This window comes from Heptranchias perlo, chromosome 2 (genome assembly GCF_035084215.1).
Source record: "Heptranchias perlo isolate sHepPer1 chromosome 2, sHepPer1.hap1, whole genome shotgun sequence".
Lineage (NCBI taxonomy): Eukaryota > Metazoa > Chordata > Chondrichthyes > Hexanchiformes > Hexanchidae > Heptranchias > Heptranchias perlo.
In genome coordinates, this window is record NC_090326.1 from 124831834 (window position 1) to 124859046 (window position 27213).

General features: G+C 41.9%; 1 protein-coding gene across 3 annotated transcripts in view; it reads right to left on the minus strand.

Annotated features, from left to right (window-relative positions):
- Positions 1-4123: 4123 nt before the first annotated feature.
- The window catches only part of trdmt1 (tRNA aspartic acid methyltransferase 1), a 98663-nt gene continuing 75573 nt past the window's right edge, over positions 4124-27213 (minus strand). For 2 of the 3 annotated variants that reach the window (XM_068007072.1, XM_068007071.1), the window contains 4 exons: positions 25793-26154; positions 23655-23712; positions 19886-20015; positions 4124-4708 (listed from right to left, as the gene is read on the minus strand). In XM_068007072.1, coding sequence (XP_067863173.1) covers positions 4608-4708; positions 19886-20015; positions 23655-23712; positions 25793-26154 — 651 coding nt within the window. In that variant the 3' untranslated portion in view covers positions 4124-4607. Of the gene's footprint in view, positions 4709-19874; positions 20016-23654; positions 23713-25792; positions 26155-27213 lie in introns of all 3 variants that reach the window. The other variant, XM_068007073.1, reaches the window with a different exon arrangement.

Sequence of the window (27213 nt, forward strand, 5' to 3'; positions counted from 1 at the left end):
AAACCAACTTGATAGTTTTTTGAGAGGGTAGATGAGGGCAATGCAGTTGATGTGGTGTATATGGATTTTCAAAAAGTGTTTGATAAAGTGCCACACGGTAGGCTTGCTATTAAGATTGCAGCCCATGGAATAAAGGGGGCAATAGCAACATGGTTATAGAATTGGCTAAATGACAGGAAACAGAGAGTAGTGGTGAACGGTTGTTTTTCGCACTGGAGGGAGGTGTGCAGTGGTGTTCCCCAGGGGTCCGTGCTGGGGATATAAATTAATGACTTGGATTTGGGAGTACAGGGCACAATTTCAAAATTTGCAGATGACACAAAACTTGGAAGGGTAGTGAACAGTGAGGAGGATAGTGATAGACTTCAAGAGGATATAGACACTCTGGTGGCACGGGCGGACACGTGGCAGATGAACTTTAACGTGGAAAAATGCGAGGTGATGCATTTCGGTAGGAAAAATGAGGAGAGGCAATACAAACTAAAGGGCACAATTCTAAAAGGGGAGGAGGAACAGAGGGATCTGGGGGTATATAACCAGCGAGTGGTTAGGATCTGGAATGCACTGGCCAAGGGAGTGGTGGAGGCAGATTCAATCATGGCCTTCAAAAGAGAACTGGATAAGTACTTGAAACAAAAAAATTTGCAGGGCTACGGGGATCGGGCGGAGCAGTGGGACTAGCTGGATTGCTCATGCATTGTGTCAGCGTGAATTCGATGGGCCGAATGGCCTCCTTCCATGCTGTTACCTTCTATGATTCTAGGATCTCCCTGCAGCTTACAAAGATTTTTGAAATCAGTACAATCATAAAAGTTTTCAGCATAAATGGAGGGCATTCAGCTCATCATGCATGTGCAGCTCTTTGTTACATCAATTCATACCTAGCACAAAGGAAGATGGTAGTGGTTGTTGGAGGCCAATCATCTCAGCCCCAGGGCATTGCTGCAGGAGTTTGTCAGGGCAGTGTCCGAGGCCCAACCATCTTCAGCTGCTTCATCAATGACCTGCCCTTCATCATAAGGTCAGAAATGGGGATGTTCGCTGATGATTGCACAGTGTTCAGTTCCATTCGCAACCCCTCAAATAATGAAGCAGTCCGAGCCCACATGCAGCAAGACCTGGACAACATCCAGGCTTGGGCTGATAAGTGGCAAGTAACATTCGCGCCTGATAAGTGGCAGAAAATGACCATCTCCAACAAGAGAGAGTATAACCACCTCCCCTTGACATTCAACGCCATTACCATCGCTGAATCCCCCACCATCAACATCCTGGGGGTCACCATTGACCAGAAACTTAACTGGACCAGCCATATAAATATTGTGGCTACGAGAGCAGGTCAGAGGCTGGGTATTCTGCGGCGAGTGACTCACCATAGCCTTTCCACCATCTACAAGGCACAAGTCAGGAGTGTGATGGAATACTCTCCACTTGCTTGGATGAGTGCAGCTCCAACAACACAAGACACTCAACACTCGACACCATCCAGGACAATGCAGCCCGCTTGATTGGCACCCCATCCACCACCCTAAACATTCACTCCCTTCACCACCGGTGCACTGTGGCTGCAGTGTGCACCATCCACAGGATGCACTGCAGCAACTCGCCAAGGCTTCTTCGACAGCACCTCCCAAACCCGCGACCTCCGCCACCTAGAAGGACAAGAGCAGCAGGCACATGGGAACAACACCACCTGCACGTTCCCCTCCAAGTCACACACCATCCCGACTTGGAAATATATCGCCGTTCCTTCATCGTCGCTGGGTCAAAATCCTGGAACTCCCTTCCTAACAGCACTGTGGGAGAACCGTCACCACACGGACTGCAGCGGTTCAAAAAGGCGGCTCACCACCACCTTCTGGGATGGGCAATAAATGCCGGCCTCGCCAGCAACGCCCACATCCCATGAACGAATAAAAAAAAATTCCACTGCCCTGAATTTCCGTATCTTATAAAATAATGAGGGGCATAGATAAGGTAGATAGTCAAAATCTTTTCCCAAAGGTAGGGGAGTCTATAACGAGGGGGCATAGATTTAAGGTGAGAGGGGAGAGATACAAAAGGGTCCAGAGGGGCAATTTTTTCACTCAAAGGGTGGTGAGTGTCTGGAACGAGCTGCCAGAGGCAGTAGTAGAGGCGGGTACAATTTTGTCTTTTAAAAAGCATTTGGACAGTTACATGGGTAAGATGGGTATAGAGGGATATGGGCCAAGTGCAGGCAACTGGGACTAGCTTAGTGGTATAAACTGGGCGACATGGACATGTTGGGCCGAAGGGCCTGTTTCCATGTTGTAAACTTCTATGATTCTATCTTCTGCTGCTTTAAATATTTATCCTCTTTTTCTCTGAAAAGATGTAAAGGTCTCTTCATCAACTGCTCCAAAAAACATTCCACACACAACAATGTAAAATAATTTCTCAGACTATACTCTCTTTACTCCAGATAACATTCCTCCGCAAAAAACTCAACAGTAAAGATCTTTCCATTCATATGGATCAGTTTTAAAAAACCATAATACAAATGAGACAAACTGTAACATAGGCAAGTGCTCTTGAAGAGAATGTTCAGAAAACATCTCGAGAGACAACGCCCCATTTATAAACAATGAGCTTGACCTTTTACAATAGCATTCATCATCTCACATGTGGGTCTGGGGAATGAATAGAACTCAAACCAAACAATATTTAAAAGAAGTATTGCTACAGGTTTTTAAAATCATTAAGACATCAAAGTATTATACAAAAATGCAGATACACAGGCGATACCGTGCCCTACTTTTTTTTCCCCAATGAAGCATTATATTTGTCTGACAAAAGGTATGCACTAAGTTCAATTCTGACCCTACTAGATCTCCTGTGGCAATGCTCACTTACCAGATTTAAAGAGAATATACAGCAAGATGTACTAGTTGAAGTTAGATATCATATTTAGCAGTAGCGGGTAGGGGGAGTAGAGAGATGAGGGCAACAAATGGGCACCTGCTGCAGCTCAACGACACTGGGTCAGTGCACTATCGGGCAGCTCAGCTATCAGGGAGTTAGGGCTGGGGAGTGGGGGACCAAACGCAGGAGGGGGTTGGCTGGAGCAACAGCAATCCATTGGAAGGGAAGCTGCGGAAGGGAGGGGGTGGTGTTTAGGTGTTTAGTGGCTTTGGGGTCAAGGAAGCAGGAGGTAGGGTCCATGAACACGATGAGCTTGAAAGGACAGGGCACTGGAGATTAGGGAGAAGCTGGAGAGAGCGAGAGACAAGGGTTCAGGGCTAGAGTGGAAAGTAACATTTATGGATAGGAAGGGCATGCCATATGCACGATTTTGAGTTATACATGTTTGTATATATTTTTTGGAATAGCGAGAAAATGTTACTTTTCCTGAAATAAGCGAAAGAAAAGGAATAAGAATGCACTGCCCATTGATTCATAGGATTTTAATACAAGTTAAATGAAATTTTTCATTCAACTGTCAGATGACTTGTAAACTTAAAAAGCATTTAACTAAACTGGAGTACAATGTTTGTGCTTGCAATTACTTAGAAGTGAAACTTAACTGTTTGATTACTGCAATTTCCATTCGTTAAAGGTCAGTGATTCTTCACTGAATCGAAAGTTACAACAGTTGTTTTATTGTGCAATTTTGAAAGATTTCCTTCAGCAGCTTTTATTATACCATATGCTGAAAATAAGCAACAAATTTGGCTTGTTTCATACCAATGGAAGGAAAGGAAGTGTGCAATTTTATTTAAACTATTATAAACACAACCCATTAATAGGACAGTTTAGGATATATCGGTAAGGTGAGGGAAATTACTATAAAGATAAGCAGCACACTGAAAATGAACCTACCCTCATTTGTTGAACTTTGCTACTGGAAGTTCAAAAGAAAGAGCATCTGCAATACCGGTGTCACATTCAGAGGTTTAGCTGAGAACTTACTGCGTAAGTCATACGCCAAGTTTTACAAATAAATACTAGGCTGCCAAACTCTTCGGAGATCAAGTCATATGGATTTCTTCATGGAATATGAGTTCCTATACAATTCCAATTAGCTCCAGAATATCACAAAACTAGAATGTGATGACAAGAAACAAGGATATACTGTGCAAAGAAAAAGTACAGTGCAAAAGAGCCATGACAAAAAACTCAAAAAAACTTTTATTTTTGTTGCACTAAGATGCAAATAGTTTCTGCCCTCAGACTGAGTTTTTTAAATACAAAGTTTAAAAATCTTTGTTAGAAACAGACATAATTTAAAATACACATTTAAGAATTATTTTAAATTTTTTCACATTACAGTATGTGCTGAATAAGAGTCTTATGTCACAAAATACAACTAAAAAGCAAACTATTGAACTATTGAACTGCAGTGCAGGTTGAACAATGATGTTCGAAAGCATGGAAGGGCAAATTTTAATGCAGCAGTACATAAAAGGACTTTAAGATATCGATATTGATATTAATAAAACCAATTAACAATTCTAATAAACACTATCATGCAACATATTATTTCAGGCAAGTGACTGTTTATTTATCACTTATTTATTAGCTAAATAAACATTTCCAGATGTACATATTTACATACCATAAATCATAAAAGCTATGGATTTTCAACATCATTCAACCATCAACTTAATGAGTTTGGCTACCACATGGATATTGAGACTGTTTCCTAGCAGACGGTAACTTTGTTTCAGCGAAATTTTCTCAGGAAAACCTGCAAGAATAATGAAAACAAAATGTAAACTATAAATAATACACAAGATATGCAACTAACAAAAATATTTTTACAAACCAATAGATCTGCAAGCCTCTGGGGAAAATATTATTGGAGAGATTTCAAACACAGAAAAGAGACATATATGGTTAAATTTAATAACATTGTGAATTATGTAATTTTTTTTATTATGCAATGTTATTTCCAATGTTGCTAAGAGCAGGGAGTTCCCCTGATGTACTGGCCAGCACCAGCTGTTTGTGGGACCTTGCTGTGCACAAATCAGCCCCTGCATTTGCCTTCATTACTGTGACTACACTTCAAAAAGTAAATCAATGGATGTGAAGTGTTTTCAGACTTCCCGAGAATGTGATGCGGCGTCATATAAATGCAAGTTCTTTCATCTTTATTATATTCCTGTGAGTAAACAAGTCGGTGACCAAAATGATTTTCAAAGATTATTTTCAACAATTTCATTGGTTCCCCTCCTTCTCTTTGCTGATTATGTTATTGATGACAACTGATTCTTGATTTTTGTTTTTTGTTCTCATTTGCTACTTGATCAATGTTCACTGACCTGTTAACATAAGAACATGAGAAATAGGAGCAGGAGTAGGCCATACAGCCCCTTGAGCCTGCTCAGTCATTCAATCAGATCATGGTTGATCTTCGACCTCAACTCCACTTTCCCGCCCGATCCCCATATCCCTTAATTCCCCTAGAGTCCAAAAATGTATCTATTTCAGCCTTGAATATATTCAATGACTCAGCATCCACAGCCGTCTGAGGTGGAGAATTCCAAAGATTCACAATCCTCTGATTGAAGAAATTCCTCCTCATCTCAGGCTTGAATGGCCACCCCCTTGTCCTGCGACTATTCCCCCTAGTTCTAGCCACTCTAGCCAGGGGAAACAATCTCTCAGCATCTACCCTGTCAAGCCCCCTAATAATCTTATATGTTTCAATGAGATCACCTCTCATTCTTCTAAACTCTAGAGTGTATAGGCCCATTCTACTCAACCTCTCTTCATAGAACAACCCTCCCATTCCAGGAATTAATCTAGTGAACCTTCGTTGCACCGCCTCCAAGGCAAGTATATCCTTCCTTAGATAAGGAGACCAAAACTGTACGCAGTACTCCAGGTGAGGTCTCACCAAAGCCCTGTACAATTGTAGTAAGACTTCCTTACTCTTGTACTCCAACCCCCTTGCAATAAAAGCCAACATGCCATTTGCTTTCCTAATTGTCTGCTGTACCTACATATTAATTTTTTGTGTTTCTTGTACAAGGACACCCAACTCTCTGAACACCAACATTTAATTGTTTCTCACCATTTAAAAATATTCTGTTTTTCTATTCTTCCTAGCAAAGTGAATAACTTCACATTTCCCCACATTATACTCCATCTGCCGCTTTCTTGCCCACTCACTTAATCTGCCTCTATTCCTTTGCAGACTCTTTGTGTCCTCCTAGCTTTGTATCATCAGCAAACTTGGATACATTACACTCAGTCACTTCACCTAAGTCATTAATATAGATGGTAAATAGCTGAGGCCCAAACACCAATTCTTGCGGCACCCCACCAGTTGCAGCCTGCCAACCTGAAAATGACCCGTTTATCCCTACTCTGTTTTCTGTCCTTTAGCCAATCCTCTATCCATGCTAATATATTACCCTCAACCCCATGAGCCCTTACCTTGTGTAACAACCTTTTATGTGGCATCCTATTGAATGCCTTTTGAAAATCCAAGTATACTACATCCACTGGTTCTCCTTCATCTACCCTGCTGGTTACATCCTCAAAAAACTATAATAAATTTGTCAAACATGATTTCCCTTTCATAAAACCATGTTGACTCTGCCTAATCATATTACGATTTTCTAAGTGCACTGTTATCACTTCCTTAATAATGGATTCCAGCATTTTCCTGACGACTGATGTCAGGCTAACTGGCATGTAGTTCCCTGTTTTCTCTCTCCCTCCCTTCTTGAATAGCGGGGTAACATTTGCTACCTTCCTGTCCACTGGGACCGTTCCAGAATCTAGAGAATTTTGGAAGATCATAACCATGCATCCACTATCTCTGCAGCCACCTCTTTTAGGACCCAAGGGTGTAGGCCATTAGGTCCAGGGGATTTGTCGGCTTTTAATCCCATTAGTTTGTCCAGTACTTTTTCTCTAGTGATATTAATTGTTTTAAGTTCCTCACTCTCATTTACCCCTTGGTTCTCTATTATCTTTGGTATGCTTTTTGTGTCTTCTACTGTGAAGACAGATATAAAATATTTGTTTAACTCATCTGCCATTTCCTGATTCCCCATCATAATTTCTCCTGTCTCAGCCTCTAAAGGACCAACATTTACTTTTGATACTCTCTTCCTTTTTACATACTTGTAGAAGCTCTTACAATCAGGTTTTATATTTCTTGCTAGTTCACTTTCATATTCTATTTTCTCCCTTTCTTTCAATTTTTTGGTCGTCCTTTGTTGGTTTCTAAAACTTTCCCAATCCTCAGGCTTATTACTCTTCTCGGCAACATTACAGGCCTCATCTTTCAATCTAATACTGTCCTTAACTTATTTAGTTAGCCACGGGTGGATTACTTTTCCCATGGAGTTTTTATTTCTCAATGGAATAAATATTTGTTGAGAATATTGAAAAATTTCTTTAAATGTTTGCCATTGCTTTTCAACTGTCAAACCCTTTAATTTAATTTCCCAATCTACCCTTGACAACTTGCCTCTCATACCTATATAATTGGCTTTATTTAAGTTTAAGACTCTAGTTTCTGACTTAAGTTCAACTGTGGATAGCCATTATTTTATGCATATAAATTTGGGTCCACTCAAGTGCAAGGGGCATCACAGTAAAGCCTGATCATCTACTCACTAAATGTACTTGTATGAATACTTTACAACAGGAGTCATAGTAAGATGATCAGAAAAAGGAAACCTGGCTGATTTTCAACTCTACTTAAAGGGCATCAAAACCAACTGTAGCATCCTCACCACCACCATGGCTAAAATTAGCTAATTAAGTAAAGACCAGAAAACAAATCTTGGCCTTCTTGGTCTATAATGGATCAATGTGCCACATCAGTTTGTTTGCACATTGATCCACTAGGGAGCTTCGTTCTTATATTTAAACCGAAATATTCTTCTTTTCCAACCTCCCAAAAATTAAATGTATATCTGTCACTGTATTATATGCCAATAATTTAACTAAGGTGTTCAGAGGCTCTCAAACTTTTAGAGTGAGGCACAAGACATCTGTTCAGCCGTGTCTCAGTGGGTAGTACCCTCGCCTCTGAGTCAGAAGGTTGTGAGTTCAAGTCCCACTCCAGGGTCTCGAGCACAAAATCTAGGCTGACACATCATTGCAGTACTGAGGGAGAGCTGCACTGTCAGAAGTGCCGTCTTTCTGATGAGACATTAAACTGGTATTAGACGTCCGCTCTCTCAGTTGGATGTAAAAGATTGCATGCCACTATTTCAAAGAGGACCGAGGGAGTTCTCCCCTAGCCCACATGTAAACCTCAACCAACGCCACTAAAAACAGATTATTTAGTCTTTATCTCATTGCTGTTTGTGGGACCTTGATATGCTCAAAATTAGCTGCTGTGTTTCCTACATTACATTATTACATCAGTGACTAAATTTCAAAAGCAGTTTATTGGCTGTGAAGAGCTTTGGGGCGTCCTACAGTTATGAAAGGCGCTATATGAATGCAAGTCTTTCTTTTTCTTTCTTTTGTTCATTATTGGATCCCGAAGATTGGATTTTACTGGCTACTGTCTAGAACTATCTTTATGGAATGGATTTTTTATGAAATGAAAAAAAATTCTTCACTGGGATAAATAACATTGAAATTGCAACATGAAAGTAGAGCATTCGGCCCGACTAGTCTGTGTCACAGTCCTCACTACATTGGCCCCTGATGCCCCAAACTTAAAATTCTCATCCTTGTGTTTAAACCCTTCATGGCCTCACCCTTCCATATCTCTGTAACCTCTTCCAATGCTACTACCCCACCCCACCCACTCCAAAATCTGTTTCTCCAATTCTGGCCCCTTGTGTATTTACGTACCAACCCTCATACCGTCATCCTACTATGGGTGACCATGCCTTCAGCCATCTAGGCCCTACACTCTGGAATCCCCTCCATAACCACCATCCCCCAACCTCTCTCTCATCCTTTAAGACCCTCCTTAAAATCCACCACTTTGACTAAGCTTTTGGCCACCCCTCCTAATATCTCCTTCTTTGACTTGGTGTCTATTTTTTGATTATGCTTCAGTGAAGTGCTCTAAGATGATCTTCTTTGTTAAAGGCACTTCTATATGAATGCATATTGTCTTGCTTCAAGTTTGTTCTGAATTTATAGCCAATAAAAGTCACAAATTGTGCAAACTGGGTCAGGTGGATCCCAGGTGGAACAAGATTCATCCTGATCACCCAATACTGAAGTCAATATAGATGTGGTAATAATCAGATGGGCCACCATAGCTAACTTCTGTCTGATCGGGTCTTACTCTCCCAATGGCACAGCTGGTTATGGCAGTGAGCAGCTGAACCAGGAAGATCCCAGGTTGGATCCCTGTTCTGTACTAAATTATCTAATTTCATCCAAGGCAGTGGTAGAGATATTACAACACCCATAAACTAGGTGGGGATAATCAGGCAGAGTCCCAGCTCCTGATTGCTATCCAGCTATCCCTGATGTGCACATGTGGACATCAGGTGAGGACAGGATCATAAGAACATAAGAACATAAGAAATTGGAGCAGGAGTAGGCCAATCGGCCCCTCGAGCCTGCTCCGCCATTCAATAAGATCATGGCTGATCTGATCCCAACCACAAATCTAAAGAACACAAGAAGTCGGAGCAGGACCCGGCCACATAGCCCCTGGGCCCTCTCCGCCACCCACAGGGCATTGACCGATCCGAACTCAGCTTCATGTCCAATTTCCTGCCCGCTCCCCATAACCCCTAATTCCCTTTACTTCGAGGAAACTGTCTATTTCTGTTTTAAATTTATCTAATGATGTAGCTTCCACAGCTTCCTGGGGCAGCAAATTCCACAGACCTACCACCCTCTGAGTGAAGAAGTTTCTCCTCATCTCAGTTTTGAAAGAGCAGCCCCTTATTCTAAGATTATGCCCCCTAGTTCTAGTTTCACCCATCTTTGGGAACATCCTTACTGCATCCACCCGATCAAGACCCTTCACAATCTTATATGTTTCAATAAGATCGCCTCTCATTCTTCTGAACTCCAATGAGTAGAGTCCCAATCTACTCAACCTCTCCTCATATGTCCGCCCCCTCATCCCCGGGATTAACCGAGTGAACCTTCTTTGTACTGCCTCGAGAGCAAGTATGTCTTTTCTTAAGTATGGAGACCAAAACTGTATGCAGTATTCCAGGTGCGGTCTCACCAATACCTTATATAACTGCAGCAATACCTCCTTGTTTTTATATTCTATCCCCCTAGCAATAAAAGCCAACATTCCGTTGGCTTTCTTGATCACCTGCTGCACCTGCATACCAACTTTTTGATTTTCTTGCACTAGGACCCCCAGATCCCTTTGTACTGCAGTACTTTCCAGTCTCTCGCCATTAAGAAAATAACTTGCTCTCTGATTTTTCATGCCAAAGTGCATAACCTCACATTTTCCAATATTATATTGCATCTGCCAAATCTCCGCCCACTCACCCAGCCTGTCTATATCCCCTTGCAGGTTTTTTATGTCCTCCTCACTCTCTACTTTCCCTCCCATCTTTGTATCATCTGCAAATTTTGATATGTTGCACTCGGTCCCCTCCTCCAAATCGTTAATATAGATTGTAAAGAGTTGGGGACCCAGCACCGACCCCTGTGGAACACCACTGGTTACTGGTTGCCAGTCCGAAAATGAACCATTTATCCCAACTCTCTGCTTCCTGTTCGATAACCAATCCTCCACCCATGCCAGAATATTACCCCCAATCCCGTGATTTTTTATCTTAAGTAATAATCTTTTATGTGGCACCTTGTCGAATGCCTTCTGGAAGTCTAAATACACTACGTCCACTGGTTCCCCTTTATCCACCCTATACGTTATATCCTCGAAGAACTCAAGCAAATTTGTCAGACATGACTTCCCCTTCATAAAGCCATGCTGACTTTGTCCTATTAAATTATGCTTATCTAAATGTTCCGTTACTGTCTCCTTAATAATAGACTCCAAAATTTTACCCACCACAGATGTTAAGCTAACTGGCCTATAATTTCCAGCCTTCTGCCTACTACCCTTTTTAAATAACGGTGTTACATTAGTAGTTTTCCAATCTGCCGGGACCTCTCCTGAATCCAGGGAATTTTGGAAAACTATCACCAAAGCATCAAGTTGTGATGTCCCCTTGTGGTCAAGTTACTGCCAATACTCAATGTCCAGGCTCACACATGACAAATGACCACTTTGGGTAAGGTATCAGAGGCTGGCTAATGCTTTTGGAACCAGTCTGAGGAAGGTGTCAACCCCATCAGCAGAGGAGAGAAGGAGAAAAAACAAAATTTGCAAAGTAGCCAAAAAGTTTGTAAAGTCCTATCTGCATTATTATTATTAATCAAATGCACACACAAAAAAAATATTTACACAATTTTTTCTTCTGGTGCACCAAACATGTTTCTAAGTAATCCTTAACATCTGTGGCAAACACACTTCAAAAGGAAGTGTAAATATGAAATAAAGACATCTGTCAAACCAATGATTATACTTGCCAATGTGTTCTAAGCATTGTCAATAACAAAAGATAAAACAACATGGTGCATTAAATTTCAAACTTCAACTTCCAAAGATGTGTACTAAAATGATATGCATCAATGTCCTTATTAGTGACAGAAGTACATCTTATTTAAGTGACCATGCACTAAAATTATGGTGAAGGACAGGTGGACAGAGTACTGAGGAGAGCGACCAGGATGATACCAAATCTTGGAGCTCTTAGTTATGAAAATAGGCTCCAAAAGTTTGGTTATGTTCAAAAAGGTACATTGGAGAAATGCAGTTTTAGAGGAGATATACTTGAATTCTTAAAATGATGGCAGAATTGGATACAATTAGATAGGTTATCTGAAAGTGATAGGGATGGTAGGACTAGAAGTCACGCCTACATAAAATCAATAGGCAAAATTAGGTTAGATGCCAGGAAGTATTTCCTTTTACATAGACAGTGCCCGCTGGAACAATCTGTCATGCTGAGTAAAGAGTCGCTGCAGTCCTTTAGAGGGAACTTGACACATTCAGGAGAGAAGATAACATTTCCATTTATAGATGGCAAATTGCTAGTTAAGAGTATGATGGAGTTATGAGCAACTGCAGTCTCCTGGAGCCTTGCTTGGTTGCTTTTGATGGTTGTAAACAATTTTACAACACCAAGTTATAGTCCAGCAATTTTATTTTAAATTCACAAGCTTTCGGAGATTTTCTCCTTCCTCAGGCAAATGTTTCAAGATCTCCTTGAAGCCTACGCATTTATACATATTGAACAATAATACATGGTGTTTACAGACTGCCCCTGCAACTGCCCGTTGCCAAGGCAATCACCGTGTTCAGACAGAGAGGTGTTACCTGCAGAACCTCCGAATACACATTCAACAAAAAAACAAACAGGGAAAAAAAACAGAGAAAAAAAAACACAGAGAGAGGCAGAAACATCCGGAAGGCAGAGAGAGTGAAAGAGAATTTCTCATTTTTTTTTGATGGTGAAAGAGAATTTCTCATTTTTTCTTGAACTGGCAGCAAGTACTTTTTTCTCTGTTTTTGCTCTTCCAGGAGACAGTGCTGATAAGGGTGGGTGACTAGTGTACAAAGTTGCACTTTTGACATAATGATCAGGTCTGTTTGGCCTGATGGCTTTTTTTTCATCTTTTTTTGTACGTTCATGTCAGCTTTCTCTTTTATTCCATTTTTACTTCTTTAGGAATCTTGAATTTATGTAGAAAATGTGTTGCATTTTCTAATATCTATAAAACAAACAGTTTATTGAAACTCTTGAGCTGGTAATGCTGTAATGTGAGCAATGACACAGGAGATCCAAAAGTATATATTTAAATTCATTCACTGTGATTTTTAAATATAAACAGCTCCTTGATGCCATGATCTTCTTAATTTCTAGGCTTCTATCCTTCCTGGTTTTCCAACTACTGTGTAGATGCGGAGAGTAACACAACCATAATCTGGGTCAATTAAGTTCAGCAGTTCTTTTCTAATTAAGAGCATATCAAACAGCCAGAAATTTTAAAGCATCGTTTGGCAGATAACATTTGGTTTCACCCATTTGCTACTTTTTATACTCGTGTTAGGACTTCACTACAAACTGCAAGTAGCAGAAATCTTTCCCCTTGGTAAGGTTTTAGGAATGTTGGACAGGAAAGATATAACTGGTTTTGACAGAATGAAAATAGCTACACCTTACAAGTCAAATTTTATGAAAGAAGTGAAAAAAATGTTCCGTGAATATTTCACTGTATTAGTAAACACCATCCCTGTTTTTATAAGTAAATACGAGTGAGTGAAGTGCTTCTGTTGCATTTTGCTCAAAAAGGCTCTCTATGCAGTACTGTAGCTTTGAGGTTTATAGAGGTCCTAAACTGAAGATAGGTAGAAGGTTTCAGAAACTAACATTTTCATTCTGATCAAAGTATGAACACATGTTTCAGCACATCTGAAGGAGTAACCAAAACCTGATTAGCCAAAGTGTATTCTTAATTTGAGTGCAGGCAAGCTCCATCAGTACAGTATCTTCATTAAAAAAAATGTGTGGGAAAACCTTTTTCTTTGGAGAAGAGGATGACCTAAAGAAATGTAATTTTCATATATGATAATGCATTTCAGCACTACTTACATAATTGCATCTGGTGTTTGTAAATTAACAAAAAAAAAGGATTGCAAAACATCTCTCATAAAGACATCACCCTTTTAAGAACATAACACTGCAAGAACAGTCTTCCTTTCCTGTCTATTCTGTGATCCCAGTTACATTTCAGGACCCAATCTGGCCATTTTTTAAAAAACTGAATTAGGAAATGACATAATTTCCCTTTGAATATTTGAACTGAGCCAAACTGAATTAGGAAATGACATAATTTCCCTTTGAATATTTGAACTGAGCCAGGATCAATGTCATTATGCTTGAGATGCTTTTATGGATTTAAATCCTGACAGTACACATACCTCAGTGTTTGGTATCTGAATTAAAGAATTAGGATAATCTAATTAAAATGAAAATCTTAGGATATCACTGAAGAAAAATAAATGGACTTTATGTTGACCTTCTTGCCAAATTAAAAGTAAACAAAGATAAATTGATTCGGACTCATGTTTAGGAAAGGGTTTAATTACGAGAAAAACCTGAAAGTTAGATAGGATCCTGCAGCAGCACTTGAACGACAAATAAATTAGATGGACTGAACAGCCTTTCCTTATTCCTTCTTGAGCTCACAGTGAACAAATGAAGGGAACAAAGTCTATTAATCTTTCAACTCATCAATAAGATGCACCAGCCCATTTATTGCCAGTCATTCTTAAAATAATTTTGATTTCCATTTCTTTAAGTTAGATACCAAAGGCTCAGCCAAAACAAATCCCCCCCATACCTAATTAGTTATAACCTGTTGTTTTTTTTTATTCGTTCATGGGATGTGGGCGTCGCTGGCAAGGCCAGCATTTATTGCCCATCCCTAATTGCCCTTGAGAAGGTGGTGGTGAGCCGCCTTCTTGAACCGCTGCAGTCCGTGTGGTGAAGGTTCTCCCACAGTGCTCTTAGGAAGGGAGCTCCAGGATTTTGACCCAGCGACGATGAAGGAACGGTGATATATTTCCAAGTCGGGATGGTGTGTGACTTGGAGGGGAATGTGCAGGTGGTGTTGTTCCCATGTGCCTGCTGCCCTTGTCCTTCTAGGTGGTAGAGGTCGCGGGTTTGGGAGGTGTTGTCGAAGAAGCCTTAGCGAGTTGTTGCAGTGCATCCTGTGGATGGCACACATTGTAGCCACTGTGCGCCGGTGGTGAAGGGAGTGAGTGTTTAGGGTGGTGGATGAGGTGCCAATCAAGCGGGCTGCTTTGTCCTGGATGGTGTCGAGCTTCTTGAGTGTTGTTGGTGCTGCACTCATCCAGGCAAGTGGAGAGTATTCCATCACACTCCTGACTTGTGCCTTGTAGATGGTGGAAAGGCTATGGGGAGTTAGGTGAGTCACTCGCCGCAGAATACCCAGCCACTGACCTGTCTTGTAGCCACGGTATTTATATGGCTGGTCCAGTTAAGCTTCTGGTCAAGGGTGATCCCCAGGATGTTGATGGTGGGGGATTCGGCAATGGTAATGCCGTTGAACGTCAAGGGGAGGTGGTTAGACTCTCTCTTGTTGGAGATGGTCATTGCCTGGCACTTGTCCGGCGTGAATGTTACTTGCCACTTATCATCCCAAGCCTGGATGTTGTCCAGGTCTTGCTGCATGCGGGCTCGGGCTTCTTTACTTGAGGGGTTGCGAATGGAACTAAACACTGTGCAATCATCAGCGAACATCCCCATTTCTGACCTTATGATGGAGGGAAGGTCATTGATGAAGCAGCTGAAGATGGTTGGGCCTACGACACTGCCCTGAGGAACTCCTGCAGCAATGTCCTGGGGCTGAGATGATTGGCCTCCAACAACCACTACCATCTTCCTTTGTGCTAGGTATGACTCCAGCCACTGGAGAGTTTTCCCCCTGATTCCCATTGACTTCAATTTTACTAGGGCTCCTTGGTGCCACTCTCGGTCCAATGCTGCCCTGATGTCAAGGGCAGTCACTCTCACATCATCTCTGGAATTCAGCTCTTTTGTCCGTGTTTGGAACAAGGCTGTAATGAGGTCTGGAGTCGAGTGCTACTGGTGGAACCTAAACTGAGCATTGGTGAGCAGGTTATTGGTGAGTAAGTGCCACTTGATAGCACTGTTGACGACACCTTCCATCACTTCGCTGATGATTGAGAGTAGGCTGATGGGGTGGTAATTGGCCGGATTGGATATGTCCTGCTTTTTGTGGACAGGGCATACCTGGGCAATTTTCCACATTGTCGGGTAGATGCCAGTGTTGTAGCTGTACTGGAACAGTTTGGCTAGAGGCGCGGCCAGTTCTGGAGCACAAGTCCAGGATGTTGTCGGGGACGTGCACTCGGCCGTTTCTTGATATCACATGGAGTGAATTGAATTGGCTGAAGACTGGCTTCTGTGATAGTGGGGATATTGGGAGGAGGCCGAGATGGATCATTGACTCGGCACTTCTGGCTGAAGATGGTTGCAAACGCTTCAGCCTTGTCTTTTGCACTCACGTGCTGGACTCTGCCATCATTGAGGATGGGGATATTTACAGAGCCTCCTCCTCCCGTTAGTTGTTTAATTGTCCACCACCATTCATGACTGGATGTGGCAGGACTGCAGAGCTTTGATCTGATCCGTTGGTTGTGGAATCGCTTAGCTCTATCTATAGCATGTTGCTTCCGCTGTTTAGCATGCATGTAGTTCTGAGTTGTAGCTTCACCAGGTTGGCACCTCATTTTTAGGTACACCTGGTGCTGCTCCTGGCATGCTCTTCTACACTCCTCATTGAACAGGGTTGATCCCCTGGCTTGTTGGTAATGATAGAGTGAGGAATATGCCGGGCCATGATTGTGCTGGAATACAATTCTGCTGCTGCTGATGGCCCACAGCGCCTCATGGATACCCAGTTTTGAGCTGCTAGGTCAGTTCTGAATCTATCCCATTTCACTTGGTGACAGTGCCACACAACACGTTGGATGGTGTCCTCAGTGCGAAGGCGGGACTTCATCTCCACGAGGACTGTGTGGTGGTCACTCCTACCAATACTGTCATGGAGAGATGCATCTGCGACAGGCAGATTGGTGAGGACGAGGTCAAGTAGGTTTTTCACTCGTGTTGGATCGGTCACCACCTGCCGCAGGCCCAGTCTGGCACCTATGTCCTTCAGGACTCGGCCAGCTCGGTCAGTAGTGGTGCTACCGAGCCACTCTTGGTGATGGACATTGAAGTCCCCCACCCAGTGTACATTCTGTACCCTTGCTACCCTCAGTGCTTCCTCCAAGTGGTGCTCAACATGGAGGAGGACTGATTCATCAGCTGAGGGAGGACAGTAGGGGTAATCAGCAGGAGGTTTCCTTGCCCATGTTTGACCTGATGCCATGAGATTTCATGGGGTCCAGAGTCAATGTTGAGGACTCCCAGGGCCACTCCCTCCTGACTGTATATCACTGTACCGCCACCTTTGGTTGGTCTGTCCTGCTGGTGAGACAGGATATACCCAGGGATGGTGATGGAAGAGTCTGGGACGTTGGCTGAAAGGTATGATTCTGTGAGTATGGCTATGTCAGGCTGTTGCTTGACTAGTCTGTGGGACAGCTCTCCCAATTTTGGCACAAGTCCCCAGATGTTCGTGAGGAGGACTTTGCAAGGTCAACTGGTTGTAATATTAAGAGCTCATATCCGGAACTTTAAAACTCTACTTAAATTTCTCCTAGCAAGAAGATTCCGAATTAGCTATATTATGGAAAATAGCAGACAGATGGTATTCAGCCACTAACAATGCCACAAAACTAAGATCACATGCTTGGTCAATGGCTAACAAAGATTCTTTGATTTTGTCTATGCGATTTGGACTCGAGCACAAGTTCCACAGGTTAAAGTAAAAACATTTTACAAACTGTGCCAGTCAATCCCATAACAACAGTTACTCTTTAACTTTTACGACTACCTACCTTAGAAAGCAGTCATTTATTAACTGAAGACGGCTACATTTTGAAAAATGTAAACAATCTTACAACACCAAGTTATAGTCCAACAATTTTATTTGAAAATCACAAGCTTTCGGAGGCTTCCTCCTTCGTCAGGTGAATGTCAGGAAATCCTTGAACCTTTCGCATTTATATTCAGAGAACAATACCTGGTGATTACAGATAATCATTCCAACTGCCCGTTGTCAAGGCAATCAAAATGTTCAGACAGAGAGGTGTTACCTACAGGACCACCGAATATACAAACGGCCAGAACACAAAACAGAGAGAGGGAGAAACATCCGAAAGGAAGAGAAAGACTGAAAATGACCCGTTGAATTAAAAACAGATAACTTTTATTCGCTGGTGGGGTTATATTCGGTGGTCCTGTAGGTAACACCTCCCTGTCTGAACACTTTGATTGCCTTGACAACGGGCAGTTGGAATAATTATCTGTAATCACCAGGTATTGTTCTCTGAATATAAATGCGAAAGGTTCAAGGATTTCCTGACATTCACCTGATGAAGGAGGAAGCCTCCGAAAGCTTGTGATTTTCAAATAAAATTGTTGGACTATAACTTGGTGTTGTAAGATTGTTTACATTTGTCAACCCCAGTCCATCACCGGCATCTCCACATCATGGCTACATTTTGAAAAACCATGTATGGTTTGCAATCCCTAAAGGAAATATCCTTTTTTTTTTAAGAATCACGTTTTTAATGTACTCGTCTCCTCTTGTAGGTTTTTTTTCTTTCCATTGCCTTGCTGAGAGGAGAGTGACCTGCTGCCAGTTCACTGTCACTATCACTATGTAGCAGCAAATAGGAGGTGCAACAGCGTGACATGTCAGGACTCGCCAATGGTCTCCTTCCCCTCGGGAGTATCACCTAGTCCACACCTGGCCTTTACTCCCTGATGGCATCAGGAATGTGCCGTAAGGGAAAACTGCAGGCACAATGGACTACCTGGAAATATTTTCATTCATTTAGCAGGTAACACATTGATAATTTTAACAAAATATTTTTGAAGAACTTTTTAGATTTCAAACATTTACACCAGACCATACTATTTTTAAATGTTGCATTCACAATTTTTAACATAACTAAATTGATATACTATATTAAACAACCTTGGAGTGAAATTCCTGGCTTTGCTAATCTTAGCAAAAAAGTAAACATAGTAATATGTTGGTAGGAAGAATAAGGGGGCCACATGCTGCTTGGATAATAAGAGTCTAATTGGGGTAGAGGAGCAGAGGGATCTGCAGATACAGATACACAAATCATTAAAAGTAGCGACGCAGGTTAATTAAAAAAAGCAATCCAAGCAATGGAGTTCATTTCTAGGGGGATAGAATTGAAAAGCAGAGAAGTTATGTTAAACTTGTATAGAACCTTGATTAAACCACACTTGGAGTAAACAGTTCTGGTCTCCATATTATAAAAAGGATATAAAGGCAGTGGGGAAGGTGCAAAAAAGATTTACTAGGATGATACCGGAGAGATTATACCCATCAGGAAAGATTGAGCAGGCTGGGACTCTTTTCTCTGGAAAAAAGACTGAGGGTTGACAGATAGAGGACGTTAAGATTATGAAAGGGTTTGATAGGGTGGACGTGGAGAAGATGTTTCTACTTGTAGGGGAGACCAGAAGTAGGAGCCATAAATATAAGCTATTCGTTTTATTAATGACTATTATTAATGACTGGGAAATTCAGGAGAAACTTCTTTACCCAAAGAGTGGCTAAGATGTGGAACTCACTATCACAAGGAGTAGGTGACTGGACTAACATAGATGCATTTAAGGGGAAGCTAGATAAGCATATGAAGGAGAGAGGAATAGAAGGATATGCTGTTTGGGTTAGATGAAGAACAGAGGGAGCAGGCTCGCGTGCAGCATAAAAACCAGCACAGACCTGTTGGGCCAAATGGCCTGTTTCTGTGCTGTACATTCTATGTAATTCTATGTAAAACTGAATAGCACTTGATATTCACATCTACTTTTTGCTAAAATTAGTTATGACAGGTATTTTGTTGGCCTTATCCCTTATCCAGTGCGAGCAGCATGAGAAACAAATTTATTTCACTAAACATATCTATTCTGCTGTAGTGAACAGTCAAGTGGAAGCCAGGTGCTTGCCCACAGAAAGGGTGAAGAAAAATCAAAGCCTTGGGTCACTGTTGTGCACACTATAGTAACTGGCTCCACAGCAGCAATGGCAAGACTTCCTGGTTGAGAAAGGTGTACAATGTGCAGAGGCACATTAAAATTAAGAGTAGAAAGTACCTTATGAAGAAGGAGTCTCACTTTCACACAAAACAACAATGCTCAGGAACATATCATTGTGTACATAAGACGTACATAATACATACTAAAGTCTGGAGGAAATCCATGGAGATTTGCTATTTCTCTAGGAGTGAAATATCGTAGTTTTAATTTTGATAGCTGGGTCAACTTTTCATCCTCTGATATTGTCTCAAATGACTGGAAAACCAAGGCAAGCTGTTAAAACAAAAACAAAACAATTAAATACTGAAAGACAAATGAGATTCCCCAAGTCCAGGGTTGCTTAATAGACCATAAACCTAAAACAAACCATAAGAAATGCCAATAAACATTATCGAAGTATATTTTAACTCACAAACATGAAATCCATAATTGGACGTTCCTAGCGGAGAGCTGCACTCGAAGGGAGTGCAGATTAGAGAGGTTAAACACTGTACCTGGATTCTTCGACTTGTGCTATCTTCTAGACCCCTGGTATCAGATCAAATGTGGACTAAGACAGTTCCCCCTTATCCTCGCCATATGGAAGTGCTAGGAAAATTTGGGTGAAAAGAAAATCCCTTGAACTACAGGTACTGATTTGAATACCTGGACATGAATAATGGTGGTCAGAGTTAAAAACTTTTAGGCACTTGTCACAATATTGACGAATTGTATTTGAGATCCGTGAAAGAGAAATATACAGGGTATATGTGTCAAACACATTATGCATGGTGACATTCATTAACTTATTCTGGATTCATTCATAATTAAAACTGCAGTAGCTGTTTTCTGATTAGACTTACTTACAACTGATTTCTGATACATTAAAATCATTTCACACATAATTCAGTGTTGCTAAACTACTCCACATTTCTGATACTTAATGCCTAGCCTTTGGCCTACGTTCACCATGATACCTCTCAAACTGTCAATTTGCTCAACTACTCTCAATCTTTGATGCCCTTGATCTCCCATCCTGATTGTGTCCTGTGATACGTCTCCCATCTTAGCTCCAAAGGGTGTAGATTGGTTGTATCTGGCACAAAACCAGCTTACCATCCGTTGCCAGATCTGACTAGACCACACCAAGTTTGATTGGGCCTTTCTCCCCTTTGCCAAAACCATCCACTACTTTAGGATTATCCTGGATATCGAAGATAACTCCCAACTTCTTTTCTCCACTACCAACCATCTCCTTAAACCCTTTCTCCCTCCATTCTCAGATCTAACAAGTTTGAAGAGCTTATGGATTCTTTATCACTAAGAGACAAGTGCCAGGCAATGACCATCTCCAACAAGAGAGGGTCTAACCACCTCCCCTTGACATTCAATGGCATTACCATCGCCGAATCCCCCACTGTGTGGAGGACAAAGAGGAGGACGGAGTGGACAGTTGTGTTGAGCGCTGGGCCAATGCTGCTGAAGAGAACAAAAGGCAAAAACAAGAGGGGGGCACCATTGACCAGAAACTTAACTGGATCAGCCACATAAATACTGTGGCTGCAAGAGCAGGTCAGACGCTGGGTATTCTGCGGCGAGCGACTCACCTCCTCACTCCCCAAAGCCTTTCCACCATCTACAAGGTACAAGTCAAGAGTGTGATGGAATACTCTCCACTTGCCTGGATAAGTGCAGCTCCAATAGCACTCAAGAAGCTTGACACCATCCAGGACAAAGAGCCCGCTTGATTGGCACCCCATCCACCACCCTAAACATTCACTCCCTTCACCACCAGCACACCGTGGCTGCAGTGTGTACCATTCACAGGATGCACAGCAGCAATTCGTCAAGGCTTCTTCGACAGCACCTCCCAAACCCGCGACCTCTACCACCTAGAAGGACAAGGGCAGCAAGTACATGGGAACAACACCACCTTCACGTTCCCCTCCAAGTCACACAACATCCCGAATTGGAAATATATCGCCGTTCCTTCATCGTCGCTGGATCAAAATCCTGGAACTCCCTTCCTAACAGCACTGTGGGAGAACCTTCACCACACAGACTACAGTGGTTCAAGAAGGCGGATCACCACCACCTTCTCAAGGGCAATCAGGGATGGGCAATAAATGCTGGCCTTGCCAGTGACGCCCACATCCCATGAACGAATTAAAAAAAAAGAGAAAGACCATCTGTTAAGCTGCTTCTCCCCTTTCCCCTTACCCACTCCCAGGTAAGTAAGTCTAACCAGAAAACAGGTACTGCAGTTTTAATTATGAATGAATCCAGAACAAGTTAATGAATGTCACCATGCATAATGTGTTTGGCACATATACCCTGTATATATCTCTTTCATGGATCTCAAATACAATTCGTCAATATTGCGACAAGTGCCTAGAAGTTTTTAACTAGACCACCATTATCCATGTCCAGATATTCAAATCAGTACCTGTAGTTCACTTTCTTTTTCTCTTTTCACCCAAATTTTCCTAGCACTTCCATATGGCGAGGATAAGGGGGAACTGTCTTCATCCACATTTGATCTGACCTCGTCCATGAAACCCACCTCCTGCTCCCTTGACCTCATTCCCACTAAACTACAGACCACCCAACCTCCTTTCCTGGCCTCCATGCTAGCTGATATTGTAAAAGGATACCCTTCTTTCAAAAGCACCATCACCACCACCACCACCACCACCACCACCTCCTTAAAAAAAAAACCATGCTCAACTCCTCTGTCCTTGCATCACCTTTTCTTCATCCACCTACCCAATCTAATCTTGAATGATGACATTGTTTCTGCTTCAACCACCTGGAAGCGAATTCCACAGCTTCAGAACGTGTAAAGAAAGTTTATTTGCTCTCTGTTCTAAATCTCATATTTATCGCTGCTCATTCTAGACCCCTCAACTACTGGAAGCTATCTACTTCTATCTGTTCTGTCCTATCCTTTCATAATTTTAAACACTTCTACCATATTTCTCCATAATCTGCACTGTTCTAACAAAAAAGCCCCAGTTTTTCTTCATATATGTATTTTTCATATCCAGTGAATCTGCATTGTACCCTCTCTAAAGTCTGTACTTTTCACGGGTTAATGCTAAAATACACAAACTGTACAGTACCGGGCAGGAGTGAATCATTCCCTTTTACTTAGTGTGTACAGTACTATACAGGTCCAAATCCCACAGTGAATGCTACAAACAAGTCTGTTGACTGTTTGTCTTTCCATACATTCTCTCCCTAGGTTTGCCTAATGAATGCCCTTTTCTATGCCATAATCTCTTTTCTACTGTTAGTCCAAATCATTTATATACACTGAAAATAAAAGTGAACCCAGTACTGACCACATCACTTCTAACCTTTCTCCAGTTCCAGCAACACCCATGTACCCTAACTGTTTCCTCTCCACCAACCAAATGTCTATCCATGCTGCTGCATTTCCTCTTACAACACACACCTGATGTTTTTCTAACAAGCCTCTTGTAAGGCACCTGATCAAACACTTTCTGGAAATCAGTATACACATCTATTGCATTCCTTTATCTATCCAATTGGTCGCTTCTTCAAAATCCTCTATTAAATGTATCAATACATTATTTTTCCAATTATTTGGTTCAAAAATGGAATAATGAAAATGTTTGACAGCCTAAATAAATGGCAAAAAGTTAGTTAAAAGATCGAAACCAGATTAATTAGCAAACAAAAAAAATGGCATTACTATCAGAAGCTCTTTAAATAAATGGAGTAGTCAAATCATTTAACTGAAATTTGTTTGGTGTTGGATGAGATTTTGTACCATCAATGAATTACTATTGAGCATCTCAATAGTCACATTGCACATGATCTAGCAACTGAAATAGCTTTAACTTAAGAGATTCCTCTTGTGGTTTAAAACAAGTCAATTACTACTTCAAGCTCCAAAAAATAACATACCTCCACATCTGATGCAGTCTTCAACACTGAACCTGTTCCTTCAACATAATGGCCATACCTGTAATGGAAATCAGAACTAATTAATTATCCCAAGAGTGAACTACCAAAAGTTAGTTCCTGACTGTAATAAATTTTTACATATGCCAGAAAATGTCATAGGCGTTGCTTAAGTAATATAGCATAATCACGTAGAAGCATATTTTCTAAAAATATCAGGGCAACTCCAAGCTTCAAACATGCAACCAAACCCATAATTTTACTAACAAGCCACTAAGTCCCGGTCATTGTTCAGAACAGGGTAATCTGTAGTCAGTATCATAACCATGACTTCATTAAGTCTTTTTGCTACTATGTTGCAAAGTTTAATACATATCGGTTCCTGAGTCATAGAGTCATAGAGTTATACAGCACGGATAGAGGCCCTTCGGCCCATCGTGTCCGCACCGGCCATCAGCCCTGTCTACTCTAATCCCATGTTCCAGCATTTGGTCCGTAGCCTTGTATGCTATGGCATTTCAAGTGCTCATCCAAATGCTTCTTGAATGTTGTGAGGGTTCCTGCCTCCACAACCCTTTCAGGCAGTGAGTTCCAGACTCCAACCACCCTCTGGGTGAAAAAGTTCTTTCTCAAATCCCCTCTAAACCTCCCGCCTTTTACCTTGAATCTATGTCCCCTTGTTATAGAACCCTCAACGAAGGGAAAAAGCTCCTTAGTATCCATCCTATCTGTGCCCCTCATAATTTTGTACACCTCAATCATGTCCCCCCTCAGCCTCCTCTGCTCCAAGGAAAACAAACCCAATCTTCCCAGTCTCTCTTCATAGCTGAAGCGCTCCAGCCCTGGTAACATCCTGGTGAATCTCCTCTGCACCCTCTCCAAAGCGATCACATCCTTCCTGTAGTGTGGCGACCAGAACTGCACACATTACTCCAGCTGTGGCCTAACCAGTGTTTTATACAGCTCCATCATAACCTCCTTGCTCTTATATTCTATGCCTCGGCTAATAAAGGCAAGTATCCCATATGCCTTCTTTACCACCTTATCTACCTGTTCCGCCGCCTTCAGGGATCTGTGAACTTGCACACCAAGATCCCTCTGACCCTCTGTCTTGCCTAGGGTCCTCCCATTCATTGTGCATTCCCTTGCCTTGTTAGTATAACTGGGGTATTAGAGAATCAGCACTGTAAAATTAATACCTCTGCAGAGATATTTGATGGTGTTTACTTTACAGGGACATTCAAATTAAAGGAATAATCTGGCCGGCCTCCCATCTTCCACCCTCCATAAACTTGAGCTCATCCAAATCTCTGCTGCCCATATCTTAACTTGCAGCAAGTCCCATTCACCCATCACCCCTGTGCTCGCTGACGTACATTGGCTCCCGATCCAGCAACGCCTCGAATTTAAAATTCTCATCCTTGTGATCAAATCCCTCCATGACCTTGCCCTTCCTCATCTCTGTAACCTCCTCCAGCCTTACAATCCTCCACGAACTCTGCGTTCCTCCAATTTTGGCTTCTTGTGCATTCCTACAAAAAAGGATAGCTGGGCAAATTCCCAAAAGCCAAAAAGGATGGTTCTGCAGCTGGCAGAAGGCCCTTCAGGGTTGAGACACTGACATCTCGCATCTTTCATATCAAATGCATTAAAGGATATTCTAACGGTCCAAAGTTGGTGAGGAACCTAATGAAGACGTTTTGGACACTAAGGGAATCAAGGGATATGGGGAAAGGGCGGGAAAGTAGAGTTGAGGTAGAAGATCAGCCATGGTCTTATTGAATGACGGAGCAGGCTTGAGGGGCCTTATAGCCTATTCCTGCTCCTATTTCCTATGTTCTTCTGACTCTCAATCAGAAAAATCTAATTTTATTTCCTCTGCTGGGAGTGGAGACTTCTGATTTTAGCGCTCCAAATTAACTCATTCACTGAGGAAAACTCTTGTTGTGAATGATAGTAATGATGCTGGAGTTGACAAGAGTGAAGGACTCCACTCATGTGTAATTTACGTCAGAGCAATGAGGAAGATATAATTCAAAGATATCCACTCAGCAGTCGTGCTTGAATATCTTTTGACTCAAAAGATGACTGAATCTTAAACACCAGAATATCAGTTTCTTGATGGAATGCAAGTGGCCTACCCTTTAGTGAAGCACACCGATCTCCTACAGGTCTGTCCAACAATGTCTAGTATCAAAGCATAACGCAATAAGAACTTCGGGGGTATGAAGTACGGGCTTGGATCCTGCAATCCCTCCTCCAAGAAATCTTGGATCATCTGCATTGATAAGTTGTTGTCCTGGTTTTGTTTCTGTTTCACGTGTCCAGATGTCTCTAATTTGTAAAGCAGAGTCTCATTTGCTTGGCTTTTGCTATTATCAGCACAAGATTCAGAGTTATTCTGTTCCTTTTTGTTACCATCAGTGGATAATGTCTGATTCAAACTAGAAACCTCTGTTAGTTTCAAATCAGTACTGTCATGGTCTGGGAAATGTTCTAGTATCTGAAATTATAGATAAGAATGTTAGTAGGGCCACAGTGGTTAGCACTACAAAATCATTTGCAACTGAAAATGTAAAAAGAATATTTTTTTTACTCTTTCAAAAAAAATCAAACATTCTTGAATGCTTCACAAGTATATATTAAAGATTATTTATCAAGATTATTTATTATTTGCAATGCAAAGTTCTTTTTTAAAATGTATACAGTATTTTTAAATAGAGTCATAGAGTTATACAGCACGGATAGAGGCCCTTCGGCCCATCGTGTCCGCGCCGGCCATCAAGCCCTGTCTACTCTAATCCCATATTCCAGCATTTGGTCCGTAGCCTTGTATGCTATGGCATTTCAAGTGCTCATCCAAATGCTTCTTGAATGTTGTGAGGGTTCCTGCCTCCACAACCCTTTCAGGCAGTGAGTTCCAGACTCCAACCACCCTCTGGGTGAAAAAGTTCTTTCTCAAATCCCCTCTAAACCTCCCGCCTTTTACCTTGAATCTATGTCCCCTTGTTATAGAACCCTCAACGAAGGGAAAAAGCTCCTTAGTATCCATCCTATCTGTGCCCCTCATAATTTTGTAAACCTCAATCATGTCCCCCCTCAGCCTCCTCTGCTCCAAGGAAAACAAACCCAATCTTCCCAGTCTCTCTTCATAGCTGAAGCGCTCCAGCCCTGGTAACATCCTGGTGAATCTCCTCTGCACCCTCTCCAAAGCAATCACATCCTTCCTGTAGTGTGGCGACCAGAACTGCACACAGTACTCCAGCTGTGGCCTAACCAGTGTTTTATACAGCTCCATCATAACCTCCTTGCTCTTATATTCTATGCCTCGGCTAATAAAGGCAAGTATCCCATATGCCTTCTTTACCACCTTATCTACCTGTTCCGCCGCCTTCAGGGATCTGTGAACTTGCACACCAAGATCCCTCTGACCCTCTGTCTTGCCTAGGGTCCTCCCATTCATTGTGTATTCCCTTTCCTTGTTAGTCCCTCCAAAGTGCATCACCTCGCACTTTTCCAGGTTAAATTCCATTTGCCACTGTTCCGCCCATCTGGCCAACCC